The sequence below is a fragment of the Lampris incognitus genome, chromosome 8 (genome assembly GCF_029633865.1).
Source record: "Lampris incognitus isolate fLamInc1 chromosome 8, fLamInc1.hap2, whole genome shotgun sequence".
In the NCBI taxonomy this organism is placed as follows: Eukaryota; Metazoa; Chordata; class Actinopteri; order Lampriformes; family Lampridae; genus Lampris; species Lampris incognitus.
The window spans coordinates 55,414,476-55,441,111 of NC_079218.1; the positions used below are offsets into that span (position 1 = coordinate 55,414,476).

General features: G+C 45.8%; 1 protein-coding gene across 1 annotated transcript in view; it reads left to right on the plus strand.

The window, feature by feature from the left end:
- LOC130116809 (hexokinase-2-like) overlaps window positions 1–26,636 on the plus strand; it is a 107,711-nt gene that overhangs the window by 61,255 nt on the left and 19,820 nt on the right. The window contains exons 6-7 of the mRNA XM_056284869.1: window positions 12,389–12,484; window positions 13,108–13,207. Of these exons, the coding sequence (XP_056140844.1) occupies window positions 12,389–12,484; window positions 13,108–13,207 (196 nt within the window). The remainder of the gene's footprint in view (window positions 1–12,388; window positions 12,485–13,107; window positions 13,208–26,636) is intronic.

The window sequence follows — 26,636 nt, forward strand, 5'->3', positions numbered from 1 at the left end:
AGTTTAGTGAAAACCTTAGCACCATTTAGTAGTTCAAAAGCAGTGGAAATTAAAGGGAGAGGGGGTACCTGTTGCGAACGGTGATCTCGTTTAGTCCTCTGTAGTCAATGCAAGGATGCAGGGTTTTATCCTTCTTGTCAACAGAGAAGAACCCAGTGCCAGTGGCAGAGGAAGAAGGCCGAATAATCCCTGCAGCCAGGGATTCCTCAACGTACTTTCTCATGGCCTGAGTTTCAGGAGCTGACAGGGAATACAGGCGACCCTTGGGTGGTGAAGTTCCGGGGAGCAGGGCAATGGTGCAGTCGTAGGCCCGGTGCGGAGGCAAGGACGTGGCACTGGCCTTGCTAAAAACCTCATTAAGGTTGTGGTAGCAGACGGGAACCCGGGAAAGGTCGGGAAACTCTGGATCCAGGCTGGGGGAGTTCTGGGAGGTGTTTGGAGGTTGAAGCTCAGGCAGGAAAGGTTGAGAGGGTGGGAAACAGTTCTTTGCACAAGTCTTTCTGTTACGTATCTCGAATGAAGACCAGAAGCCAGTGTGGCGAACCCCAAAGGACAGACAGACAGAGAGCACCAAGATAACTCGAAGGGCGATGTTAATGCAGGGAAAACAAATGACACTGCCACAGGGATGGTAACAGGGGAATCTCAGGTGGGGGTGGTTGAGACGATGTGCGTGCGCCTGGCCACCAAAGTCCGAGCGAGGGGTTGTCCGAAGAAGTCCGGGTCCGAGATCCAGGAAGTCAAGCCCGAAAGGAGGGGTCCAGGTAGAGAGACACGGAGGGAGATCACTGGAGAGGTCTGGGGAAAAACGTGAAGGTCGCTGGGGATGAGGAGCGAGGGAGACGCGGAAGTCGCAGAGGGAGAGGTCTTGGGAGGAAAAAGAGAGACACGAATATTAAACACTGGGAAATAAACGGAATTGCAAGAGGGCAAGGAACGCTGGAGGGCTTGTCAGATCTTTACCGCAGGGTTCAGTACGTCGAAGCCCGGAGAGATGTTCTGGGAGGCTTCTTTTAGAGGGCTGCCTGATTGCCGCAGGTGTGCCTGATGGATGATGGCAAACACCTGGTGCAGCGCAGCGCTCGTCTCCCCAGAGCGTGAGCCGAGCGCTGGGATGTTTCCGGCACGTCCGAGCTACAGGAGTGGCTTGAACGTGCCGGGGAGTCGGCTTGGGGCGGTGTAACCACAACGCTTTCCCCATGAAATTACCTGCCCTGTTTTCCAGTCTATATGGGGGCTGTGGAGTGTGAGCCAGGGATATCCCAGGATAAGTGGGTGCTGAGGAGCTCGAAAGACATGAAAGCTGATTCTTTTGGTGTGAGAGTCGGGAAAAGACAGGTGCAGTGACTGAGTGCGATGGGTGACCTTACATAATAGCCTGCCGTCCAGGCGTTGGCATCCAGGGGCTGGTTGAGGCGGAAGGTTTTGAGGCCCAGCTTCCTGGCTAGATCAGAGTCCATTAGGTTAGCATCTGAGCCGGAATCAACTAGGACTGGATGCTTAAGAGAAAACGCAGGGAAGATGAGAGACAGTAGAGGTTGAAAACGAGAGGGATTAGAAACAGTCGAAGTATGGCTCACCAGTGCCCTCACCTTCACTGGCGAGCCCGGTCTTTTAACGGGCAGAAGGCGATGAAGTGACCCAGTTGGCCCCAGTAGATGCAGCGACCCTCTGAAATTCATCGCTGGCGTTCCTCTGGGGTCAGGTGGGTTCGTCCAAGCTGCATAGGTTCCTCCGTGTCTGGGGGAGGCGCTGTGATAGAGTCAGCAGGAGGAGTGCGTCGCCAGGAAGAAGAAGAAGAAGAAGAGCTGCTGACCTGTCGCCTCCGCTGGAGCAGCGGGGAGCTGCAGGGTCTGGTTCTGCCTCTCTCTCTCACATACAGACGCTTGTCAATCTTTATATCCAGGGCTATACGGGAATCCAGCTCTGCAGGTAGGTCCAGGGGGGCTAATTGGTCTTTGAGAGTGTCAGAAAGTCTATCAAGAAAAGCACCAAACAAGGCTGGCTGGTTCCAATCACTCTCTGCTGCTAGAGTGCGGAACTCTATGGCTTAATCAGAGACCCTCTTCTTACCCTTTCGCAGTCTCACCAGGGCTCGGGCTCCTCCCGTCCAGGGGCTGTCTGCTGGAAAATGTTTGTGAAGGTCTTGGAGAACAGCGGCAGTGAAATACAGACAGGTGATTTCCGACTCCACTCTGCCATCGCCCAGGCCTCCGCTCTCCCAGTCAGGTGAGCAATAACGTATGCAATCTTTGAGCGGTCAGAGGGGAAGGCAGCAGCCTGAAGCTCAAAATGCAAATCACACTGGGTTAGAAAAGCTCTGCAGTCACCTGTGTCTCTGGAGAAACGCTCTTGTCTGGAAAGGTGGAGAGGCAGGGATGGAGTGGCGGGCGCAGGAGAAGCAGCATCGGACCCAGAATCCGGAGGTGCCACCGGTGTCGATAAGCCAGAGCCCGGCAGGTTCTGCATCTTCCGCATTTGGTCAAAGAGATGGTTGAGCTGGGTTCCGAAAGCTGCCAAGACGGACTCCTGACGGTCTGTCAGCTCCTTCAATGGCGAAGAAGACTGATCTGTTCATCTGGACTCTGTGAACCTGTGCCCGGAGCACAGAGCATACTGTATCCGAGTCCACTGAGTCCATGTTATGGCCAGTTCGTACTGTCAGTAGTGAACCACAGGCGTGGACTCAAAATGCAGACTCAGTCTCAGTTCACAAAAATCAGTCCTTTTAATCGTAAAGAGGTCGTACACACGTGGTCAGATAACAAGTCAACAGTGTCCAAATCGCCACGCGAAAGGCGAGGTCGAAAAGGCAAAAAACAGGTCAGGGAACTATAGGGCTCAAGAAACTTACACTAGGGAAAAAATGCTGGAGCGCTGTCACAAGGAACAAGACGAACTGGCACAGAAGGAAGAGAACACTAAGACTATATACTCTGGAAGAGGGGAGACAATGAGACACAGGTGCAACACATTAGGGCAGGGCAGGTAATCATACAGGAGGGAGACACGTGAGTGCAGGAAGTAAAGGACCTGAAATGAGACAAGAGGTGAGTAACAAAATAAAACAGGAAGTACAAGACAAAGAACACTGGGAGAAACAAAAGACAATTTAACTATCCAGACCGGGCGTGACAGAGTTGAAACTGTTCTGTATGGAGGAATGGGCTAAAATTCCTCCAAGCCAATGTGCAGGACTGATCAACAGTTATCAGAAACGTTTAGTTGCAGTTATTGCTGGGGGGGGGGGGTGTCACACCAGATACTGAAAGTAAAGATTCACATACTCTTGCCACTCACAGATATGTAATATTGGATCATTTTCCTCAATGAATAAATGACCAAGTATAATGTTTTTGTCTCATTTGTTGAATTGGGTTCTATTTATCTACTTTTAGGACTTGTATGAAATTCTGATGATGTTTTAGGTCATATTTATGCAGAAATATTGAAAATTATAAAGGGTTCACAAACTTTGAAGCACAACTGCATGCATGTATATGTATGTATGTATGCATAATAAGAGAGAGAGCGATAATGTTGAAAACTATAATTGTTTCCCCATTTAAGTCCACCAAAACCGGGACTCTAGAAAAACTAAAGAAGAGAAAGCCACTTTATTTTGTCATTGTACAGGTTACAATGAATGTCCATCTATCCATTATCTGAACCGCTTATCCTGCTGTCAGGGTCGCGGGGATGCTGGAGCCTATTCCAGCAGTCATTGGGCGGCAGTTGGGGAAACACCCTGGACAGGCTGCCAGCCATCACAGGGCCAACACACACACACACACACACACACACACATTCATACGTAGGGACAATTCTTCTTTTTTTTAGTATGGCCCGATTCACCGGACCTACATGTCTTTGGTCTGTGGGAGCAAACCGGAGCCCCCAGAGGAAACCCACGCAGACACGGGGAGAACATGCAAACTCCACACAGAGGACCACCCAGAATGACCCCAAAGGTTTGACTACCCCAGGGCTCGAACCCAGGACCTTATTGCTGTGAGGCCACTGCACTAGCCACTGCGCCACCATGCCGCTACAATGAATGTGTTCTCTGCCTTTAACCCATCCTATTGTATAACATGCATGTCTTTTTGATGGTGGGAGGAAAGCAGAGCACCAGGAGGAAACCCACTGCAGACACGGGAAGAACATGCAAACGCCACACAGAATGGACCTGTGGTGGCCTGGGGTTCGAACCAAGGAACTTCTTCCTTTGAGGCAACAGTGCTAACCACTGGGCCACCGTGCCGCACAAAATCAAAACCAAAGGTTCTTTGTTGTGGATTCTCAGTTACTCCTTATTGGACAAAATGACATTTCTGCAGTCTTGGTATAATAGACCATAGGTCCCCAACCCTTTTTGTACCACGGACGGGTTTAACATTAACAATATTCTGACAGACCGGGGGAGGGGTGGGGGTGGGTTAATAACGACCGGAATATAGGTTAGGCTTATGAGTCAATAGTATCAAAACCTTTAATGTCACGTTTGGATATTAAACACACAGCGCATATTTTCCTCGCATTAACATAACATTCATATAACAACATTGCAACTCACCAATATCGTTGAATAAGTGGAAGCCCAGGGCTTGTTTCCCAGTAAGACGGTCCAATTGAGGAGTGATGGGAGACAGCGACACCCAAAGGGTGTTTCTTATGTCCAGTCTATTCTGCGATTTTGTTTTCATTGCATTCATTGTAGAAAACCCTGCTTCACAGGGAAATGATTTTGGAAATGGAAGCAAAATGTTCAGTGCTTTCGTGGCTATCTCAGGATATTCAGCCTTGACTTTGATCCAGAATGTTGGCAGAGACGTTACGCCAAACATACTTCTCAGCTCACCGTCATTTGCAAGCTTGAGGAGTTGATCTCCTTCCCGCAGTGACATGGACAATTCTCCGGGGGCATTCACAAATCGGTCATGGATCCATTCCTTTACATCTCTTGGGTCATCTGCAGTTGGGAAATAACGCTCATATTCTGTCGGTGCAGCCTCAGTCTCTCCCAAAATCCCAGCTAGGAACATGTCAGATATGTCCTTGTCCACTCGCCATCCCCACAGTTGCGGTTTGGCGTTGAATGCAGACACTTTATCTGCCAACTTGAAGACAGTTGTCATTCTCCCCTGAAGTAACAAATTGAGTTCACTGAGGAGGTTGAAGATGTCACACAGATAAGCAAGTTTTGTTATCCACTCCTCGTCACTTAAGTGTGCTGCCAGTGGTGACTTTTTTTCGGAAAGAAATCTCAGTGGCGGCTCTCTCAACTCAAAAACCCTGGCCAGGGCTGTCCCCCTTGATAACCACCTGACTTCAGTGGGTAAGAGAAGGTGTCTGTGCTCTGCATCTGTTTCCTCGCAAAGCTGCTCAGACAGACGTGAGTTAAGGACATGTGCTTTGATGTGATTGATAATTCTGATAACGTCACTCAATACGCTGTTCAGATCAGGTGACATTTTTTGGCTTGCCAGCATTTCTCTGTGTATCACACAGTGAGTAGACTGGCATTCAGTAGCAACCTCTTTGACTCGGGTAGTGAAACCAGATAGCCTGTAGTATATGGGTTTGAACATATACACGGAGTAATATGGTGGTGAGCCTATACTATAGGTAGTACGACAAGAGGCCAGTAGACGTGCTCTCAGGCGGATGTACGTAAGTAGAACTGAAGTCGGTTAGGATACGCATGCATGGTTGTTGTTCTTTGTCCCTGAATAAAGTTCATAAAAAGGACTACCCGCCAGTCTCCTCATCAGTATAAACCACAACATGGTGTCAGAAGTGGCGGCGTTTGATGTTTAATTGCCGAAGAAGATGAGAGACCGAGAGAAGAGAATGGTGAGCTTGTTGCAAAGTCCCACTGACTAAACGTAAACGTGTTAGGTCCGACGGCGCTAAAGTCAATAGTGTTTGGGGTTATGCTAACACAGAAGAGAAAACAAAATGGAACAATTTAAGTAACCTTCTAGTATTAATAGGCAGCATATGTGAAAACTGGTGCAGATGGGAGCAAAGATATAGGTTGTACATGACGGCAGCTGAAATGTCAGGTGTCAAGGTGCAAGTGGCAATATTACTGCACACGCTAGACGAAGAAGCGCTCGAGGTGTACAACACACTTGATATAGCCAGGGCCGAGCCTGAAGATATGCAGGTGGACCACATATTGCAGTACGCCAAAGAAAAACGTGCTATTTGAGAGGCACCAATTTTGGACGTATGCAATGCAAGAACCGATGCACATTGACAAATTTGTCACGGATACAGTGTTACAGCTAAGGATCTGAAAGAGAAGCTGCTGAGAGAACCTAACCTGACTTTAACAAAAGCCATTGATATTTGCAGGGCATCAGAGATAGCCAAGGAGCAAATCAGCATAATGGTGTGCGCAAAGAAGGAAAATTACGTGCATGCAATAACAGAGGCAACAAGACCAATAAGACAAAATAAGGCTAATGTCAACAAAACGGCGTTCAGTGCTCATCATAAAAAGGAGAAATATGTCAACCAAACAAAAGTATGCAACGGATGCGGACAGACACATGGCCCAAAAGCATGTCCAGCATATGGAATGAAGTGCAGAGCTTGTGGGAAGGGCGATCACTTTGCCAAGATGTGCAGAATGAAAGGAGTGCAGACAGTGGATTCACTATTGGTGGACAGTCTGGAGTGCACCCAGGCAAATGCACTGAGTAAAGCTACTGATATGACGTGGCGAGCTACTTTGTCAATTGGAGGGGTGCCCATCATCTTTAAACTAGACACGGGTGCTGACGCTAGTGTTCTCCCTCTAGAGCAGGTCAGAAAACTCCCAGGCAAAGTACACCTTAGTCCCACAAACACAGTATTAAGAGCTTATGGAGGTAACCAGATAAAGCCAGCCGGTAGCACCTACCTGCAATGCAGTACTGAGCGAGCAGAGTCCAAGCTCCAGTTCTATGTCATTAAGCAGTCAGCATCTCCAATTCTTGGAAGAGCAGCATGTGAGGAGTTGAACTTGGTCAGATGTGTTGATGAAATCAAGGAGAGCTCACCTGCAACCAAAGAAGAGCTGGTGAGGCAGTATCCAGAGGTATTCCAGGGGCTTGTGGAGTTCCCTGGTGAGCATCATATTCACATTGACCCAGAAGTGACCCCCGTGATCCATGGCTGCAGAAAAATCCCGTTTGCCATCATGGACAAACTGAAAAAGACACTGAGCCAGCTGGAAAAAGCTGGTGTCATCACTCCAGTAACAGAACCGACACAGTGGGTGAACAGCTTGGTAATAACTGAAAAGAAAAATGGCTCACTCAGACTTTGCCTTGATCCTCGAGAGCTGAACAAAGCCATCAGACGACAGCACTACTCCATACCGACACCTACAGATGTCCAAAGCAGACTGTCTGGCAAGAGAATATTTACAATACTCGATGAAAAAGGTGCATCGTCACTGTTATGCACTGTTACGGCCACGGGTGTGTCCGTATAGTTTTGTGTTGCCTCCTGTATCACTCTGACTCTACATTCAGGTATCCGCCAGGTGCTCCTCATCACCTAATCAACCGGTCAACGAATCATCCAATTTTCATCAGCTGTGCAGTCTCCCATTTAAACCCCCACATGTCTTCAGTTCACCGGCCAGCTAGTTTAGTTTGTGTGATGTAGTTACTTTGTGTTTGTAACGTCTGGCCCGTTTTTGGTTTAGTTTGCATTGTGACTATTTTGAGTTATGTTTAGTTGTTTAGCTCTTTTGGGCGAGGGGATCAAGGTAAGATGCCCATGGGCAAACACCCCATCACGTAGCTTACCTCTGTTAGACACACTAGGTTAGCAGCGGTTGCCACCTTTTTGTCTTTAGGTTTGGTGCTTTTCAGCACTGTCAAGGGTGGGTTACTTTTGTTGGTAGTTTATTGTTTTGGCAACCGTTCGGTTCCCTTGTCCTGTCATTGTTAATAAATATATTTATTATATCTATACGTTTGTCTCACTGTGTTGCACCCTCACCTCACTGTTACTCAGTACACTAATAGTTGCACCCTCTCCAGACCGAGGGCCGTAACATGCACCTTCAACACGCCATGGGGGCGTTACAGGTTCAAGCGTCTCCCATTCGGTATAAAATCAGCCAGCGAAGTCTTCCAACAGAAGAACAGTGAAACATTTGGTGACATTGATGGCGTACAGGTGATAGCTGATGATATGATCATCGCTGCAGCTGATGAGAAGGAACATGCTGAGATACTGCACAAGGTAATACAGAGAGCCAAAGAGATGAATATTACGTTCAATGCAGACAAAGTGCAGTAAAAAGTGACGGAGGTGAAGTACATGGGACACGTGATAAACCCTGAGGGAGTACGGCCAGACAGTGACAAAGTGAATGCTATTGTACACATGCCAGCACCAGAAGATAGAGAGGGTCTACAAAGGCTACTAGGTATGACTAAGTACCTGTCCCAATACATACCTAATGAAGCAGCAGTGACAGCACCTTTACGGCAGCTACTGAGGAAAGCTATACAGTGGCTGTGGTCACATGCTTCCCTGACCAAACGCAAGACAGCACTAACTGAGGCTCCAGTGCTGAAATTATTCGACCCAAAACAGCAGATAGTCGTCCAAGCGGATGCATTGAAAGATGGGCTAGGTGCGTGCCTGCTGCAGCGAGGACAGCCAGTGGCATATGCATCCAGAGCCCTAACACAGGCTGAGCACAACTATGTGCAGATTGAAAAATAATTGCTTGCGGTCGTGTTTGCGACACGAAAATTCCACCAATACGTGTTTGGTGCACATGTGGTGGTGCAGTCAGACCACAACCCTCTGGAGGCTATATTCACAAAGCCATTAGGACAGGCACCTGCCAGACTACAACGAATGCTGCTACAGCTTCAGCGTTATGATCTCCACATCAAGTACACACCTGGAAAGGAAATGCTAATAGCAGACACTTTATCCAGAGCGTTTGGTGCTGTGGAAACACAAGAGGAGTCCATGACTACAGATGAAAAGGTGGTCTATGCCATGGAAACAACTGAGGCTCTGGGAAGAAAGATGCATGAGAGGCTTAAGATGGCAAGTGAGGAGGACCGGACCTCTCAAAAGCTACTAGACATTCACTAGAGAGGGTGGCCAAAGCACAAAAAACAGACAGATGCTGAGCTTAAAGTCTATTGGTCAATCAGAGACACAATCACAGTAAATGGGGGGGGGGGGTCCTGATGACAGGAGACAGATTCATTGTCCCTAAAAAGTTGAGATCAGACATGCTACAGAGACTGCACATAGCCCACCAAGGAGTACAACTGACCAAAGAACAGGCACGCAAGTATATCTATACTGGCCAGGCATATCGGCTGATATAGAGCAAATGGTTGGGGGCTGCCCCACCTGTCAACAACACCTACCGAAAATCAGAAGGAGCCACTAAAATGCCATGAGCTGCCAGAGCTACCATGGTACAACGTAGGTGTGGACATTTTTGAGCGACAAGGCAAATCTTTCCTCCTCACAGTAGATTATTTCTCAAACTATCCCGAGGTCCAACAAATGCGTGACAAACAGCAAGCACAGTAATAGCAAAGTTGAAGGCTGTGTTTTCCAGACATGGTGTTCCGAAGGAAGTGGTGAGTGACCACATGCTATTCGCTAGTGCTGAGATGAGTCAGTTTGCAAGTGACTGGGGCATAACATGGACATTCTCAAGCCCAGGCTATCCACAGTCTAATGGTATGGCAGAACGCACAATAAAGACCATTTAACTCATGCTGAAGAAGGCGGAGCAGACTCAGACAGACCCCCACCTGGCTCTGTTGACTTTAAAGAACACTCCTGTGACTGGACTTGGTCTCTCTCTGCAGAAATGCTGATGGGTCGGGTCCTAAGAAGCACATTGCCAGTAGCCAGTGCTGTGCTCAAACCGAGGCATCCGACAAGAGTCAAGCAGAGGCTACTTAAACTGCAACAAAGTCAAGGAGAGTACTGCAACCAACATGCAAGACCTCTCTCTGTGCTCGAACCAGGAATGGCTGTCAGTATAGAGACTCCACAAGGCTGGAAACCTGCCCTGGTAGAACAGAAGAGACAGGAGCTGAGGTCATATAATGTTGTGACGGCTGCAGGACAAAGGTACAGGAGGAATAGGAGGCACTTGAGAACAATTCGAAATGACATACATACTGAAATAGAGGACGGTAATGTCAGTGTCACAGCAGCCACCTCCAAGCGAGCCTGCAGAACCACATGTACATGACGCGACAAGAAATGTGGAACAACCAGTCAACTGTTCAGACACACAGGTCCAACACACCAGAAGTGGCAGGCTGGTAAAGCAGCCTACCAAATCCAGTGATTTTCAAATGGGCTAACAGTAAAAATTATGCTCCTACGGAGGGTCATGTGCTGGAAACCTCTGACCCCGGTGACAGTTTACAAAGACTGGGTACAAAGAGTGTACAGAGTTCTTAAGAAGAAAAAAAAAACAAAAGAAAATGTAATGAATGTCTAGTATGAACAATGAGTCGGTCGGGGTACCTGTTCGGGGGGGAGGGGGAACTGGGGGGAATAGTGTGATCCTCCCACGTGCTACGTCCCCCTGGTGAAACTCCTCACTGTCAGGTGAAAAGAAGCGGCTGGCGACTCCGCATGTATTGGAGGAGGCATGTGGTAGTCTGCAGCCCTCCTCGGATGGGCAGAGGGGGTGGAGCAGCGACCGGGACAGCTCGGAAGAGTAGGGTAATTGGCCAAGTACAATTGGGGAGAAGAAGGGGGAAAAAAATCCAAAAAAAGATTGGAGTAAATCAGACCCATATTTTCAATGTTGAGAAAGACACAAAATGCTTATTTTACATCTATAACGCAAACTCTTCCATTATGTATGTAAATATATCTCCATTTGATATGATCAAATTAATCACAGATTGGAGCCTCAAGTACCTGATGTCGGCAGACACTTGACGCCGTGCACTGCAAACAAAATAAACAAAAATAAAATTAAGTAAAATAATATTGCTGGATAGGGTGCATGAATTTGTCAACTCCACAGATAGCCAGTTTGGTTTTAAAGCTAGACATGGCACTGACCTATGTATATATGCCTTAAAGGCAATTAACAACTACCGAGGCCAAAACTCATCGGTTCTTATGCGTTTTATTGATGCTTCTAAAGCCTTTGATCATGTTAATCATTGAAAGTTGTTCGTTAAATCGAGTCAAAGAGGGGTGCCAAAATACATTGTGAGAATTCTGGCTTATTGGTATGCCCACCAGACTATGCAAGTGAAATGGGGTAATAGTGTTTCAGCCCCATTTGAGGTTAGCAATGGTGTCAGACACAGGGGAATTCTGTCTCCAGTTCTCTACAATTTATATACTGATGATTTGTCCAGGCAGCTGAAAGCCTGTAACACCGGCTGCATGATGGGTAATACCTTGGTGAACCATATTATGTATGCAGATGACCTTGTCATCCTTAGTCCCTGTAGCGCTGGTCTCCAGCAGCTCCTTGATGTATGTTCTGTGTACGGTGTGCAGCACGATATCAAATACAATGCTAGTGAGAGTGTTGTCATGATCTGCAGAACCAAAGAGGTCAATCATCTAACATGTCCTGATTTTAAATTGTCTGATAATAATCTTGGGGTGTGTAATAAGGTGAAATATCTTGGGCACTATATTACTGAACAAATGACAGACGATGATGATGTTTATAGGCAATGCCGCATGATGTATGCACAAGCAAACACCCTGTCACGCAAGTTAGTTTGGTATGTGTTCAGTTAGTGTGAAGATGTCTGTTCAGAGCATATTGTACAACACTCTATAACTGCCCCCTGTGGTCAAACTACATACTGTACACCACTTTTTACTGCACACCTGTGGTCAAACTACAAAAAATAAAGCTTACAGAGGCTTCGGGTAGCTTATAATGATGCTATGAGAATACTACTAAAAGCACCTAGATGGTGTAGTGCAAGTGAAATGTTTGTGGCTGCAGGAGTCAGTACCTTTCAGGCTCTTCTAAGAAATCTCATGTATACATTTATTTGCCGGCTCAGTGACTCTGATAATGTAATCGTCAAGAGTTTAACTAATTAATATAAGATTCAGTGCCACACGCTACTGATACTGGCAGTGGGACCACAGGTATAGCTGCCTTCGTTTAACATACTGACTTGTTCCATTTATGTTATGTTCTTGTGTTTCCTCTGTGTATTGTCTGGGGGTTGTCTTTTACCTATTTGTCTTTGTCTGTTATGGACCCTGAGTCTGCAATGAAGTTTTGAATTGAATTGAATAAACCAGGGGAAACAGAACACAACAAGAAAAGACAGTTGTGAAATTGCTGAAATTTTCCTAAAAATATTCCTCCGTCTCTTTACATCTACAGGCTATCCTGATCAACTGGACCAAAAGCTTCAGCTGCTCTGGGGTGGAAGGGAAGGATGTGGTCCAGTTACTCCGAGACGCCATTCGCAGGAGAGGGGTGCGTCCCCACAGCTCCATACAACACTCACTTCAGTTTGGAAGATTTAAAGACAATGAGAAAAATCATCCAGAGTGTATCTCACTTCTGCAATGTGTCATATTTCCAAGTGAAACAGAATATTGGAGTGGGACAAAACATAGCGGGGTTGTGATTTGACTGGACACTGCAAACATTTTGATAAAGGGGATGTTAAGCTGGTTGGATTTTGATGTAAAAACTGAATTTTTGTGATTTGACTTTAGAGTAAATTGTTGAATAGGTGCATAATAGGATGGGAATGAGCTAACAAGGTAAATAAAAGTGGGCATCCAGGTAGCGTGGCGGTCTATTCCATTGCCTACTAACACGTATGTCGCCGGTTCGAATCCCCGTGTTACCTCTGGCCTGGTCGGGCGTCCCTGCAGACACAATTGGCCGTGTCTGCGGGTGTCGAAAATCCAGTGGTCTGGACAAATATCACAGAGAAAATGTATCAACTCTTTAATGTCTCGGATGAAAATACAGGAGTGCTCCAGTAGTGTGTCGCTCATTTGTTTGTCCTGAACATAATTAGTGAAGACGACACGTATGTCTGTAAAATTCTTTCTCTTTTGCTCTCTGTTTTCCTCCCTCCTTCCCAGGGCTATGACATTGGCCCGGTGGCCGTGGTGAACGACACAGTGGGGACGATGATGAGCTATGGGTATCGGTGCCAGAGCTGCGAGATTGGCCTAATTATTGGTAACAGACACACACTCAACAGCACAATGTTTATGAACATTCATTCATTCATTAGCCAAGCCGCCTATCCCGATAGGGAAAGGGATAGGGAAGCCGGAGCCTATCCCAGCAGTCATTGGGCGGCAGGCGGGGAGACACTTATGCCGTGGGAGGTTTAATTAGCACCAATCTTCTTTCAGCTGCTCCCGTTAAGGGGCGCCACAGTGGATCAGTCATTTCCATCTCTTCCTGTCCTCTACATCTTCATCTGTCACACCAGCCACCTGCATGTCCTCTCTCAAAATAGCCATAAACCTCCTCTTTGGCCTTCCTCTTCTCCTCTTCCCTGGCAGCTCCATATTCAGCATCCTTCTCCCAGTATACCCAGCATCTCTCCTCCACACATGTCCAAACCACCTCAATCTCACCTCTCTTGCTTTGTCTCCAAACCGTCCAACCTGATTTGTTCCTCTAATATACTCGTTCCTAATCCTGTCCTTCTTCATCACTCCCAACTAAAATCTTACCATCTTCATCTCTGCAACCTCCAGCTCCTCCTCCTGTCTTTTCGTCAGTGCCAGTCTCCAAACCATACAACATAACTGGTCTCACTACCATCTTGTAAACCTTCCCCTTTACTCTTGCTGGTACCCTTCTGTCGGAAATCACTCCTGACACTCGTCTCCACCCACTCCACCCTGCCTGCACTCTCTTCTTCACCTCTCTTCCGCACTCCCCGTTACTTTGACTAGTTGACCTCAAGTATTTAAATTCATCTCCCTTCGGCACCTCTACTCCTTACATCCTCACCATTCTGCTGTCCTCCCTCTCATCCGTGCATATGTATTCCTACTTGCTCCTGCTGACTTTCATTCCTCTTCTCTCCAGTGCATACCGCCACCTCTCCAGGCTCTCCTCCACCTGCTCACTACTCTCACTACAGATCACAATGTCATCCGTAAACATCATCGTCCATGGAGACTCCTGCCTGATCTCATCCGTCAACCTATCCATCACCATTGCAAACAAGAAAGGGCTCAGAACCGATCCTTGATGTAATCCCACCTCCATCCTGAACCCATCTGTCATTCCTGCCGCACACCTTACCACTGTCGCACTGCCCTCATACATATCCTGCACCACTCTTCTTCTCTGCCGACTTCATCATACAATACCACACCTCCTCTCTCAGCACCGTGTCATATGCTTTCTCTAAATCTAAAAGGACACATTTCTGACTTTCTCTGTACTTCTCCACCAACATTGTCAAAGCAAACATCACATCTGTGGTGCTCTTTCGTGGCATGAAACCATACTGCTGCTCGCTAATCATCACCTCTCCTCTTAACCTAGCTTCTATTACTCTTTCCCATATCTTCATATTGTAGCTGATCAATTTTATACCTCTGTATTTAATACAGCTTTGCACATCACCCTTATTCTTCAAAATCGTTACCAGTACACTTCTTCTCCACTACTTGGGCATCCTATTACTTTCCAAGATTGTGTTAAACAATCTACTTATATACTCCACTGCCATCTCTCCTAAACATCTCCATGCCTCCACAGGTTTGTCATCAAGACCAACTGCCTTTCAACTCTTCATTTTCTTCATAGCTCCCCTCAATTCATCCTTGCTAATCTACTGCCCATCCTGATTCGTTATCCCCACATCATCCAACTTTCTCTTCTCTGATTTTCTTCATTCATCATCCCCTCAAATTACTCCTTCCACCTTCTCAACACACTCTTCTCGCCTGTCAGCACATTTCCATCTTTATCCTTCATCAGCCTAACCTGCTGCACATCCTTCCCAGCTTGCTCCCTCTGTCTAGCCAATCGGTACAAGTCCTTTTCTCCTTCCTTAGTGTCCAACTTCTCATACAACTCACCATACGCCTTTTCCTTTGCCTTTGCCACCTCTCTCGTCACCTTACACTGCATCACCTTGTACTCCTGTCTACTTTCTTCATCTCTCTGACTATCCCACTTCTTCTTCGCCAACCTTTTCCTCTGTATACTTTGCTGTACTCCCTAATTCCACCACCAAGTCTCCTTGTCTTCCTTCCTCTGTCCAGATGGCACACCAAGTACCATCCTAGCTGTCTCCCTCACTATTTCTGCAGTAGTTGCCCAGCCATCCGGCAACTCTTCTCTACCACCCAGTGCCTGTCTTAACTCCTGCCTGAACTCCACACAACAGTCTTACTTCTTCAACTTCCATCATTTGATCCTTGCCTCTGCCTTCACTCTCTTCCTCTTCTCGATCTCCAAAGTCATCCTACAGACCACCAACCAATGCTAACTAGCTATGTTCTCCCCTGTCACCACCTTGCAATCTCCAATCTCTTTCAGATTGCACCTCCTGCATAACATATGCATAACCTATAGTCCAGCTGTGTGCACCTTCCTCCACTCTTATACATCACCCCGTGCTCCTCCCTCTTCTTGAAACATGTATTCACCACAGCAATTTCCATCCTTTTGACAAAATCCACCACCATCCGTCCTTGCACATTTCTTTTCTTGACACCATACCTACCCAACACCTCCTCATCATCTCTGTTCCCATCACCAACATGCCCGCTGAAGTCTGCTCCAGTCACCACTCTCTCCTCCTTAGGTGCAGTCTCCACCACTTCATCCAACTCACTCCAGAATTCTTCTTTCTCTTCCATCTCACACCCAACTTGCGGGGCATATGCGCTGATAACATTCATCAATACACTTTCAATTTACAGCTTCATACTCATCACTCTGTCTGACACTCTCTTCACCTCCAACACACTCTTGACATACTCTTCCTTCAGAATTACCCCTACCCCCATCCCCATCATGGTAGAAGAGATTGAATCCACCTCTAATGCTCCTGGCCTCCTTCCCTTCCACCTGGTCTCTTGCACCCACAGCATATCTACCTTCCTTCTCTCCATCATATCAGCCAGCTCGTTCTCTTTACCAGTCATAGTGCCAGCATTCAAAGTTTGACTCTCCCCTCCACACTCCTACCCTTCCTCCTCCCCCCCTACCTCTGGACATGCCTTCCCCCTCGTCTTCGACCAACAGTAGCATAGTTTCCACTGACACCCTGCCGGCCAACAGTACCGATGGTGGTCATTGGTAACCTGAGCCTCGACCAGTCCACTATGGAAATCTGATTTATGATCCTCATATTTGATTTAGGCTTGGGACCAACACTAAGATGCACTGACTTGTGCATCACCAGTGGCTGGGTTTTTATTAGCACCAATAAGATCTGATATGATAGAGGTTAAATAAAATTGGATATAATAATATATACTCCAATTTATACCATATATTATAATCGAATATATACCATACAACACAATATCTAGAATCAGTAAAATATTGGAACAGTGTGTTCCTTGTGGTAAGCACATTTTTAGATACCGCCATAAAAACTGCACAGGCAATTTCCACGAAGAGATTGTATACTTGTAATTTATGGTCTTATAGGCGAGGACCTGTCTTAGCTACCCTGCTGTAATCATTTCAGTGCAACTAAATGTTTCTACACAACTGTAAAATATCCAACGGTATACTCTACATAAATTCATCTGTTTTGGGTTTGCTGGGTATCAAGAGAGGATTTGCATGGATGGATGTATTGCATTTATATAGCGCTTTACTAGCTGCAACAGCCACTCAAAAGCACTTTTTTTAAACAGTATCTTCATTTACTTTTTCTTTTAGAACATACATGTAAAAAACACACACCAACAAACAACAAAAGAGAAGAGAAGGCCACTTAATCTAAGGTAAAGGAAAGCAAACAAAAAAAAAGAGGGGGGGTTGGACATGACCACCGAATTTAAGAGCAACAGCAACAATAAAAGAAGGGAAAAAAGAAGAGGAAATCTTGTGCATCAAAGTACAAAATCCAAAGCGAAAAATTCATATACACATCAACCCATGGTATTAAATGTCTTTCCTGCAGTCTGTTAAACCCTTTCGCTGGCAACGTTGGACCTATGTAGTTTAGAAAAGAGGACCATATCTTATAAAATAAATTTACCTTACATTTAGCCCTGCATGTCAAGTGTTCCATAGGTATAAGCTCAAATATAACATTGTGCCAACCTGCTATTGTAGAAGGCTTGCGATCGATCCATTTCAACAAGATATTCTTTCTTGCACAAAAAGAAAGAACACATAAAAGCCTTTTGGAGTAGGAGCTTTTAACCAGTTTGCTAGGCAGACCAAAAAGTAGACACAGGATCTTTTCCAAGTTGAACACCAAAGATTATGTTAAGTTTTTCCACAAGCTACTACTACTACTACTACTACTACTACTTTGGCTGCTCCCATAAGGGGTCACCAAAGCGGATCATCCGTTTCCATCTCTTCCTGTCCTCTGCATGTTCCTGTCACACCAGCCACCTGCACGTCCTCTCTCACCACATCCATAAACCTCCTCTTTGGCCTTCCTCTTTTCTTCTTCCCTGGCAGCTCCATATTCAGCATCCTTCTCCCAATACACCCAGAATCTCTCCTCCACACATGTCCAAGCCATCTCAACCTTGCCTCTCCTGATTTGTCTCCAAACCGCCCAACTTGAGCTGTCCCTCTAATATAATCATTCCTAATCCTGTCTTTCTTCATTACACCCAATGAAAAGCTTAGCATCTTCAACTTAACTTAAGTTTATCCACAACATCTTTGAAATATTCATCAATACATGCCCAGACACAGTGGATATAACTCCTCACTGCTGTATTACACTGTTGTGGTCCAAAAATATCTTCCATTTGGGAGGGCTGGCAATTAAAGCCAGTGTCCCTTTTGCTGTGCAAGAAACTGCGTATCTTTAGCTATCTTAAAAAAAAAATCACTTTGGGGCAAGTTATATTTCTGGCATACTTGTGCAAATAAAAACATTATGTCTTTCTCATATGAATGACCTATAGTGATGATCCCTTTATGTTGCCATAGCTCAAGTCCAGTATCTGTAAGCCCAGGGGAAAAGTCAATATTACCCATACTGGAGAGAGGGAGGATAGCATTCTTTCTTGTCATTCTAATTTTCTAATTGCTACCCAAGCTTGTAATGTTGAGTTTGTAATGATATTGTTCCCAGTAACACTTTTAATTTTTTTCCATTCAAGAGCGAGCAGAACACCAACCAATGACGTATTGATCTGTGATAATTCTAGATCTAGCCGTATAGATTCTGAATCATTATTTACCCATTCAGCAATATAATGTAACTGCGAGGCCAGTTGGTAAAGCCTGATGTTTGGGACAGACAAACCCCCCTTCTCCTGTGGCCTCATCAGTCTAGCTATCCTTATACGAGGCCTCTTCTTGTTCCGAATAAAGGTGCTAAATTGCCGATTTATCTCTTTAATCGCTTTAGTTTTAAATAGAATTGGGATCATCTGAAAGAAGTAGACAAACCTCGGAAGAATGCTCATTTTAAGTAATGATATCCATTCCAAAATCGAAAGCGGTAAGAAAGACAATCTCTCCAGGTCTTCATGTATACATTTTAACAGGGGTCCAAAGTTAGCGCCATACAGCTATTGTAGTGAAGGGGTTATACACTGAACAAAAATATAAATGCAACACTTTTGTTTTTGCTCTAATTTTTCATGAGTTGAAATCAAAATTCTAAGATGTTTTATATGTACAGAAAATATGTATTTCTTTCAAATTTTTCCCACAAATTTGTTTAAATCTGTGTTAGTGAGCACTTCTCCTTTGCTGAGATAATCCATCCACCTGACAGGTGTGGCATATCAAGATGCTGATTAGACAGCATGATTATGGCACAGGTGTGCCTTAGGCTGGTCACAATAAAAGGCCACTCTAAAATGTGCAGTTTTATCACACAGCATAATGCCACAGATATCGCAAGTTTTGAGGGAGTGTGCAGTTGGCATGCTGACTGCAGAAATGTCCACTAGAGCTGTTGCCTGTGAATTGAATGTTCATTTCTCTACCATAAACCGTCTCCAAAGTTGTTCCCGAGAATTTGGCAGTAGATCCAACCGGCCTCACAACCACTGACTAGGTGTAACCACGGCAGCCCAGGACCTCCAGATCCGACATCTTCACCTGCAAGATTATCTGAGACCAGCCACCCGGACAGCTGATGTAACAATTGGTTTGCATAACTGAAGAATTTCTGCACAAAATGTCAGAAACTGTCTCAGGGAAGCTCATCTGCATGCTCGTCATCCTCACTGGGGTCTTGACCTGACTGCAGTTCGCCGTCGTAACCGACTTGAGTGGGCAAATGCTCACCTTCAATGGCGTTTGGCACTCTGGAGAAGTGTTCTATTCACGGATGAATCCCGGTTTTCAGTGTACCGGACAGATAGCAGACAGCATGTATGGCGTCATGTGGGTGAGCGGTTTGCTGATGTCAACGTTATGAATAGAGTCGCCCATGGTGGCGGTGGGGTTATGGTATGGGCAGGCATATGCTACGGACAACGAACACAGATGCATTTTATTGATTGCATTTTGAATGCACAGAGATACCGTGACGAGATCCTGAGGCTCATTGTTGTGCCATTCATCCACCACCCTCACCTCATGTTGCAGTATGATAATGCACGGCCCCAAGTTGGAAGGATCTGTACACAATTCCGGGAAGCTGAAAACATCCCAGTTCTTGCATGGCCTGCATACTCGCCAGGCATATCACCCATTGAGCATGTTTGGGATGCTCTGGATCAGCATATATGACAGTGTGTTCTAGTTCCTGCCAATATCCAGCAACTTCGCACAGCCATTGAAGAGGAGTGGACCAACATTTCACAGGCCACAATCAACAACCTGATCAACTCTATGCGAAGGAGATGTGTTGCACTGCGTGAGGCAAATGGTGGTCACACCAGATACTTACTGGTTTTCTGACCCCCCCCCCCGCATATCTGTGAAATCCAGAGTTCAGTGCCTAATAAATGTCTCTTTTCAAGATAAAACTGCACATTTTAGAGTGGCCTTTTATTGTGACCAGCCTAAGGCACACCTGTGCAATAATCCTGCTGTCTAACCAGCATCTTGATATGCCCCACATGTAAGGTTGACGGATTATCTTGGCAAAGGAAGAAGTGCTCACTAACAGATTTAAACAAATTTGTGAACAAAATTTGAGAGAAATAGGCCTTTTGTATACGTAGAAAAAGTCTTAGATCTTTGATTTCAGCTCATGAAAAATTGGAGCAAAAACAAAAGTGTTGCGTTTATATTTTTGTTCAGTATATACACTCACTGGCCACTTTATTAGGTACACCTTGCTAGTACCGGGTTGGACCCCCTTTTGCCTTCAGAACTGCCTTAATCCTTCGTGGCATAGATTCAACAAGGTACTGGAAACATTCCTCAGAGAGTTTGGTCCATATTGACATGATAGCATCACGCAGTTACTGCAGATTTGTCGGCTGCACATCCGTGATGCGAATCTCCCGGTCCACCACATCCCAAAGGTGCTCTATTGGATTGAGATCTGGTGACTGTGGAGGCCATTTGAGTACAGTGAACTCATTGTCATGTTCAAGAAACCAGTCTGAGATGATTCGAGCTTTATGACATGGCGCGTTATCCTGCTGGAAGTAGCCATCAGAAGATGGGAACACTGTGGTCATAAGGGGATGGACATGGTCAGCAACAATACTCAGGTAGGCTGTGGCGTTGACACGATGCTCAATTGGTACTAAGGGGCCCAAAGTGTGCCAAGAAAATATCCCCCACACCATTACACCACCACCACCACCACCCTGAACCGTTGATACAAGGCAGGATGGATCCATGCTTTCATATTGTTGACGCCAAATTCTGACCCTACCATCTGAATGTCGCAGCAGAAATCGAGACTCATCAGACCAGGCAACGTTTTTCCAGTCTTCTATTGTCCAATTTTGGTGAGCCTGTGTGAATTGTAGCCTCAGTTTCCTGTTCTTAGCTGACAGGAGTGGCACCCGGTGTGGTCATCTGCCTCAAGGTTTGACGTGTTGTGAGTTCAGAGATGCTCTTCTGCATACCTCGGTTGTAATGAGTGGTTATTTGAGTTACTGTTGCCTTTCTATCAGCTCGAACCAGTCTGGCCATTCTCCTCTGACCTCTGGCATCAACAAGGCATTTTCACCCACAGAACTGCCGCTCACTGGATATTTTCTCTTTTTCGGACCATTCTCTGTAAACCCTAGAGATGGTTGTGCGTGAAAATCCCAGTAGATCAGCAGTTTCTGCAATACTCAGACCAGCCCGTCTGGCACCAACAACCATGCCACGTTCAAAGTCACTTAAATCACCTTTCTTCCCCATTCTGATGCTCGGTTTGAACTGCAGCAGATCGTCTTGACCATGTCTACATGCCTAAATGCATTGAGTTGCTGCCATGTGATTGGCTGATTAGAAATTTGCTTTAATGAGCAGTTGGACAGGTGTGCCTAATAAAGTGGCCGGTGAGTGTATATCCCCAAATAAGGGAAGCCCTTAGGTGACAACTTAAATTGACAGGATAAGGGTGGCGGTAAATCTCTAAGACCACCCAGGGGAGTGCCTCTGACTTTGTGAAATTAATTTTATAAGCCTGAAAATTGGCTAAAATTACTTTTCAGATTCAAGACTGCAGGCATGGTTACATCTGGGTTAGTAAGAAATAGCAGGATATCATCTGCATACAATGCAATTTTATGGTTCCTGTGCCCAACTGAAACACCTGAGATAGAGGAGGAACGTCTTATAGCTTCCGCCAGAGGTTTGATAGCTATTGCAAATAATAAAGGAGACATGGGGCAGCCCTATCTTGATCCTGGGCCCAGGCTGACGTATGAGGACTTTTTGCCATTTGTCAGCACAGCAGTTAATGTTTATTGTACTATTATATTATGATTCACTCAGCTGATAAACCCCTCCCCCAGGCCAAATGCATCAAGTGCAAGGAACAAATAGTGCCACTCAATACAGTCAAAGGCCTTCTCAGCATCCAAACTGCCAACTCCTGTCCTTTCCTCTTTCCGGGGCTGGCATAGACGTTGGGTCACTCCTAGGCACTGTGAACGTACCAATCTCATCTATCCCACTGTCTCTACTCACGTTGAGCAAGTGGTGATGGGAGGGCTCTGGAATTGCCTGTCTGCGGTGCTGAAAGCTGAGTTTATCTCAGGCTATGGATCCTTGCTCTCCCTCAACTTTCTTGCTCTAACTGAGACCTTGATCATGCCAGAAAACACTACCACACCCGCAGCTCTGTCAGATGTGTACTCTTTTTGTCACACTCCCAGAGCTGGGAGGTGAGGTGGTGGTACTGGCTTGCTAATCTCCCTGAAATGGAAATACTCTCTTGTTTCCTCTCCACAATTTTCTCCGCCCTCTTTTGAATTCCATGCTGTTACTGTCTCTTACCCAGTCAAACTCACCATTGTGGTTGTGTACCACCCACCAGGCCCCCTTGGTGAGTTTCTGGAGGAGCTTGACACACTTGTCTCGCACTTCCCTGTTGATGAATCTGCACTTATCCTTCTCGGTGACTTCAGCATCCACACTGACAAGCTAGATCCTCTTCTCTCTTTCCTCTCCTCCTTTGACCTTCACCTCTTATCCTCTCCTCCTACCCACAAGGCCGGCAACCAGCTGGACCTTATCTTTACTAGACACTGTCCTATTTCCAATCTCTCTATTAGTCCCCTCCAGCTCTCAGACCACTATTTCATGTCCTACTCTCTCTCCCTCTCTTCACCCCTCTCAGCCCCTCCCCCTACCCACATGGTTTCCACCCATAAACACCTCCACTCTCTCTCCGCCACTGATCTTTCTTCCTCTGTTACCTCTATCCTCCCTAAACCTGAATCTTTCTCTCTTCTAGCCCCTGACACTGCTACTGATATTCTTCTCTCTACTCTCTCCTCTTCTCTGGACAATCTCTGTCCTCTCACCTCCAGGCTTGCACGCCCAACTCCACCTGCCCCTTGGCTGACCGACTCAGTACGTACTGACAGACTAAGGGTGGCAGAGTGCAAGTGGAGAAAAGGCAAACTCCCAGAGGACCTACTCAACTTCCAATCTCTTCTTTCCTCTTTCTCCTTCTCCCTTTCTGCTGCTAAGGCTGCCTTCTATCGCTCTAAAATCATATCATCTGCCTCTAATCCTGAGAAACTCTTTGAAACCTTTGCTACACTTCTTCAACCCCCACCTCCTCCTCCTACTTCCTCCCTTCTCCCTGATGACTTCGCTAACTTCTTTGAAAAGAAGATAAACGACATCAGATCCTTCTTTTCTCACCACCCCGGTTAGTGCTCCTTGTACTAGCCCACCCTCTGCACCCTCCCTCACCTCTCCACGTCCCACCCTATCCCACCTCACTCCCCTCTCCTCCGACGAGGTCCTCAACCTCATCACATCCAGTCACCCCACCACATGCTCCCTTGACCCGGTCCCCGCCCCTCTTCTTCAGTCTATAGCACCTGAACTCCTTCCCTTTCTACCCACCTCATCAACACCTCCCTCCAGGCAGGATGCTTTCCATCTGCCTTCAAGACTGCTAGAGTCACCCCCCCCTCTCAAGAAACCATCACTTAACCCCTCTGATGTTAAAAACTACAGACCGGTTTCCCTTCTACCTTTTCTATCCAAAACTTTCGAACGTGCTGTCTTAAACCAACTTTCTTTGTACCTCCACCAGAACAACCTCCTGGACCCCAACCAGTCTGGGTTCAAGGTGGGTCACTCGACAGACGGCCCTCCTTGCAGTGACAGAATTGCTGCATTCTGTGAGAGCAAACTCTCTCTCCTCTGTCCTGATACTCCTGGACCTGTCAGCTGCGTTTGACACAGTGAATCACCAGATCCTCCTCTCTACCCTTGAGGGGCTGGGTGTCACAGGCTCTGCACTCTCAATGTTTGCATCCTACCTGATGGGTCGCTCCTATCAGGTGACATGGAGGGGATCTGTGTTGGAGCCTCGCAGACTGACTACAGGTGTCCCACAAGGTTCGGTTCTGGGTCCTCTCCTTTTCTCCCTGTACACGACATCCCTGGGTTCTGTTATTCACTTGCATGACTTCTCTTACCATTGTTATGCCGATGACACCCAGCTGATCTTGTCCTTTCCTCCCTCTGACACACAAGTAGAGACACGCATTGCTGTGTGCTTGACTGACATCTTGAAATGGATGGCTCAGAGGCCCCTGCTGCCGATCTACCCGGTCATAGCTCTTTTCTGTCCTGGCCCCCCACTGATGTCAGGACAGCAGAGTCACTTCCCATCTTTCAGCGCAGGTTGAAAACTCTTTAAGAACTACTACCCTGTTACTTGCTCTTAGCACTTATTGTATTCACTCTCTAAAAAAAAAGAACTCGTCCGCGGTGGTGTAGCGGTCTAAGCATCGGCGTTGTGTCAACGCAGTTGCCCACTGGGGACCCGGGGTTTGCGCCCCGGTCTCGTCAGATCCGACTATGGCCGTACTCGATGAAGCAGCAATAATTGGCAATGCTGTCTTTGGGAGGGGGGCGGAGTCGGCTTGTGTTCGTCACATGAATGCGTCTCTGTGTGTGTCGGAAAAAGCAGTGGATTCGCCTTGTCACAAAAGTGGGGAGGCGTCTCCTTCGAGACTGCTGGCCAGAGAGATGCAGTTGGCGAATGCATGCAGTATGAGGGTGGATGTTTGAACTAAAATAGGAATCGATTGGCCTCTAAATTGGGAGAAAAAGGGAAAAATCAGAAATAATTTAAAAAAAAAACAACTCTTTCTTGCGCTTTTACTTTAGCACTGGTTTTGCTCTTAGACGCTTGTTTAGAGAGAAGATCCACTTACGACCTCTGATGACTTGTAGTTCTCCTGATTTCCTACTTTATATGTACATATTGTAAGTCGCTTTGGATAAAAGCGTCGGCAAAATTATTGTAATGTAACGTAATGTAACTAAGCCATCCAATTTATCGAGTTGGGAAGGTTTAATAGTATTGAGGAGCCTTCTCATATTGCTACAAGAATTCCTACCAATAATAAAACCTGTTTGGTCGTTCTTTATAATAGAGGGCAGGACTTTCTCTAAGTGTAGGGCCAGGGTTTTTGAGAGCAGCTTAAAGTCTGCATTTAACAAGCTTATCAATCATCAATCCATCAGTCAGATTTTATTTGTATAGCGCTTTTCATACAAACAAATGTAACACAAAGTGCTTCACGCAATAAAACAATAAAATCAATAACAACCCCACACATACACACACAAATAAAAGTACAGGCAGATTTTGTAAAAGTACAGATAAGTTTAAAACTGAGTTAGTAAAATAAAAGTGCCATAAACACTGATTAATTAAAAGTAACATCAGAGGAGAATATATAAAAATAGCAAAATATATAAAACACACACACACACATACTACGGATTTAGTTGTAGGCTATTTTAAAAAGTAAGGTTTTTAATCTGCTTTTAAATGTGTCCAGTGTGGGTGCCTCTCTCATGTCCTCAGGCAGGGTGTTCCATCTACTTGGGGCATAAATATAAGATGCAGCTTCCCCTGCTCTAGACCTAGCATGAGGGATGGTTAAAAGACCACTGCTATTGGACCTGAGAGTTCTTGCTGGTTTTTAAGGAATTAACATGTATTTTATATAGTGTAGTGCAAGGCCATTTAGCGCTTTGTATACAATTAAAAGACTTTTGAATTCAATTATAGTTTTGATGGGGAGCCAATGCAGAGCTCTAAAAACAGGTGTAATGTGCTCATACGTTTTAGTTCTGGTGAGAACACGTGCTGCTGCATTTTGAATTAACTGTAGTTGGCACACAACTGATTTTGGGAGGCCGGTGAATAGTCCATTGCAGTAGTCTAGTCTACTTGTTATAAAGGCATGGATTAATTTCTCACAGTCTGATATTGATAGAAAGCCCCTTAGTTTTGAAATGTTTTAAGATGGTAGAAGGCTGATCTTGTGAGATGATTGATGTGGCTCTTAAAATTTAGATCACTGTTTATGATTACACCAAGATTTCTAGCTTCACCTTTGCACTCCAGAGACAGAGAGCTGAGATGAGCTGCAATTCTCTGTCTCTGAGTCTTTGCACCAAAAATAAGTATTTCTGTCTTGTCTTTGTTCAGTTGTAAGAAGTTATCTGACATCCATAGATTAATATTGTCAATACACTGAATTAGGGAATGTATGGGATCTAGGTCATCAGGAGATAGGGTTATGTACAGTTGCATAATTATGGTAATTTATTTTGTGTTTCTGTATAACATTTGCAAGTGGGAGCATATAGAGATTGAATAGTGGTCCAAGACTCGAACCTTGGCGTACCCCACACATTATACCCACTTTGTCCAAGGAAAAGTCTCCAATAGACACAAAGAACTGCCTGTCCTGAAGGCATGTTCTAAACCAGTTGAGAACCAGGCCAGAAAGGCCGACCCATTTTTTTAATCTCTCTAGCAAAATGTCAGGATCAACAGTGTCGAAGGCGGCACTGAGATCCA